We start from the raw sequence: 3,329 nt of genomic DNA, 5'->3' as shown, positions 1-3,329 counted from the left end.
CCATTCACTTCATATCAAAATCAGTTCAACAATATACTAGCAAATAGATTGCAAACCAAGATGATCTAGAACACCAAAATAAACATAACAACTCTTGAACCATTCACTTCAAATTACTGACTAAACTCTCCATGGCCTTATTCGTTTTGCTGGAGATTTTAACCTAGGCCTTTTTGGAGAAGTTACCATAGGTTGAGGTTGTGAACTTGAACCTTGATGAGCTTGTGAACTTTGGGCAGGTTGTGGAGGAGCTTGTGACCTTGGGGCAGGTTGTGAAGGACCTTGTGAATGTGGGACAGATTGTGAAGGAGCTTGTTTACTTGGGGCAGGTCCTGAAGGAGCTTGTGACCTTGGGGCAGGTCCTGAAGGAGCTTGTGAACTTTGGCCAGCTTGTGAATCAGCAAATACATTGGTCTTCCTTATGACATAGGGGGCCTGAGCTCCTCTTTTCACCTGTTCCAAGCATAGATCCCTTAAGCCTTCAATAATGCAATGATTGATTCAAAGCACACCACAATAATCCAAGTACTTACATTAAACTTTGGTCTGGCCTGAGTTTGTTGTTGTTCACCGACAACACCTCTGCCTCTCTTAACACCTCTGACAGTTGTTGTTCCACTTGCAGTTGTTCCACTTGCATTGACACTTGTAGTATCAACATCTCCATTAGCAGTTGCAGCTCCTTTTCCCCTTGCACCTCTTCCCCTCACAGCTCCTCTTCCCCTTCTACCGCATCTTGCTCTACCTCTAGGTTGCCCCTTCATTGTCAAGAACAACAAATCACATGTTAATATAGTAAAAACAGTCCAATCACATGTTAACATAGCCATTTTCAACAAAAGGAAATATGTAAACAAACAAATTAAGAACAATTAAAACCTGTCGAAGTTGGGGACAGCCAGCAAAATTGTGACCTTCTTGTCCACAGTTGCGGCACGTGATTACAATGCCATACCTTTTAAGTTTTGTTGCCCCTTTTGGTATTTCATCAGCTTCTCTATTTCTGCTAAGTTTGGGCCTTCCTGGTTGGATGCGATAAACAGGTGGCTTGATAGGTACATGCCCTATTTTTCTCCAATATGCTTGACTAGGCATTGGAGATATATAGCCCTCATAAGCCCTATCATATGCCGGCCTTTTGTAAAGTGCATGCACAAAATCCAGAGGGCTGTGCTCACTCTTTGCTATTGAAGCCAAGGCATGTGGACAAGGAATTCCACTTAAGTCCCATTTTCTGCAGGTACATGTATGCCTTTCTAAATCCACAACAAACATAGCTCCCAACATGCTATTAACTTGATACTTCCCCCCACCAGCATACAAAGCTATGCAGTGGCCACTTTCAATTGAATTCTTCTCCACAATACCAAATATTCTTGGACCAACCTCATGGGGCCACACTGTCTCTCTAAGTCTAGCCATTCTAAGCATCAAGTAGGTTCTAATTCTCTCCAAAAGAGTAACAATGGGCTTATCTCTTGCTTCTAGAATTGCAGCATTAAAACACTCACACAAGTTGTTTAGAAGTATATCACACTTTGGGACTGTACTAAAGTGTGATCTACTCCAATGAGCAGCTGCTCTCTCCTGAAGCCACTTATAAGCTGCCTGAGATTGACCCAACATCTGCTCCATTTCAGCTTCAAATACAGGTATTGTTGTTGCCCTAGCTGCTGCCCACAACCTCTGCTTGAAAGCTGCACCAGTATGGCCTGCAAGCTTGAAATTATTGTGCAAGTGCCTCACACAATGCCTGTGCTCAGCATTGGGCATCAAAGCATGAAGGGCATTCCCCAAACCCTTTTGCTTATCAGTAATGAAAACCCATCCATTGCCATTTTCAATACCTACATCTTGAAAGAATATGTCAAAGAACCAACCCCAAGTCTCTGTATTTTCAACTTCAACAACCGCAAAAGCAATTGGATACATCCCATTATTTCCATCAATCCCAACTGCACTTAGAATCTGCCCTAGATGAGACCCCTTAACATGGCACCCATCAAAACCCACCACTTGTCTACATCCTTCCACAAATCCCTTTTTAAGTGCTCCAAAACATACATAAATCCTCTTGAAAATAGGATTCTCACCTTGCAATTCAGTTTTCACAATAACAGTACTTCCAGGGTTATTGCTCTTTAACTCTTCACAATAATCCCACAACTTACCATATTGCTCTTCAATACTGCCTTGAATTCTCTTTTTTGCAAAACTCTTGGCTTTATAAACTTGAGCCTCAGTTACATCTATGGCATAATGTTTCCTTATTAACTTCATGAAATCTGTCACTTTCATTTTGGGATTATCTCTTAACTCCTCATCAAACCTCTTAGACAGCCATGATGAAGTGGCATACTTGGTTCTTTGCCTCCTTCCACATGTATGCCTTGGAACATATGTCTTAATCCTTGTACTTGGACCTTTCCCCACATGAGAAGCATATAGCATCCAAGGACATGGAACCTTTTGTTTTTTATCTCCTTCACATTTCAGCCTCACCCTATTCGAATCATTCGTCACCCACTTCAATGGCCTTGCACATGAAACTGCATAATACCTTATTGCTTCCCTACACTGCTCCATGTTGGTAAATTCCATTCCCAAATGAAATGTTGGCTTCAGCAAATCAGATTCTCTTCTAAACTGCTTAAATCTAGGAGCTTTTCTTCTGCGGCTACGGTTTTTCACACCTTCACCCTCATCAGATTCTTCATCAAGACTTACAAGATCGTCGGTATTGTAGTCTTCACTGTCAACCTCCCCAGGTTCTTCATTGTATTCATCATTTTCTTCATCAACTACATGTTTATCAAACAAGTTATCATCCTCTTCCAAGACTCTCTTCAACCCTTCTTCATCTGACTGCTCAAACTCGGAGTCAATCAACTCAATGTCTGTCTCACTGTCATCATCTTCAGCCTCTTCTACACTATCATCATCTTCAGCCTCTTCTACACTATCATCATCTTCAGCCTCATCATCTTCACTGTCATCTGCCTCATTATCTCCCTCCTTATGTACCTCATCATAACCATCATCATCTAAATCAACATCCACTTCTACAAACTGGTTCCCCAACTCACCAACATCAATTTCAGTTTCAACTTCTACTTCCAACCCCAATTGTGGAGTAGATGCAGATGCCTGGCTCTCTGGGAAATGCGGTTGATTCTTATATGAGAGATATAAAGGTTGAACTCTAGAAGTAGGTGTATACTCCACAAACTCAACTACATGGGCATCTACTTCAATTGGAACAAACCCCCTTCTTTTGTTCCAGTAGTGGTACTGTATTTTTTTATGGTCATATCCTAGAGAGATAGCAA

General features: G+C 41.5%; 1 protein-coding gene across 1 annotated transcript; it reads right to left on the bottom strand.

The window, feature by feature from the left end:
• Nucleotides 1–473: 473 nt before the first annotated feature.
• On the bottom strand, nt 474–3,155 carry LOC117613609 (the record flags this gene model as incomplete). Its single annotated transcript, XM_034342207.1, has 2 exons — nt 474–758; nt 880–3,155. Coding segments are annotated over 2 exons (2,561 nt in total), but the record flags the coding sequence as incomplete, so codon positions are not given.
• Between the last annotated feature and the right edge of the window lie 174 nt (nt 3,156–3,329).

This window comes from Prunus dulcis, unplaced genomic scaffold, assembly GCF_902201215.1.
Source record: "Prunus dulcis unplaced genomic scaffold, ALMONDv2, whole genome shotgun sequence".
NCBI classification, from domain to species: Eukaryota; Viridiplantae; Streptophyta; class Magnoliopsida; order Rosales; family Rosaceae; genus Prunus; species Prunus dulcis.
The sequence above is the reverse complement of the archived record's forward strand: the minus strand, read 5'-3'. Positions and strand labels throughout refer to the sequence as shown.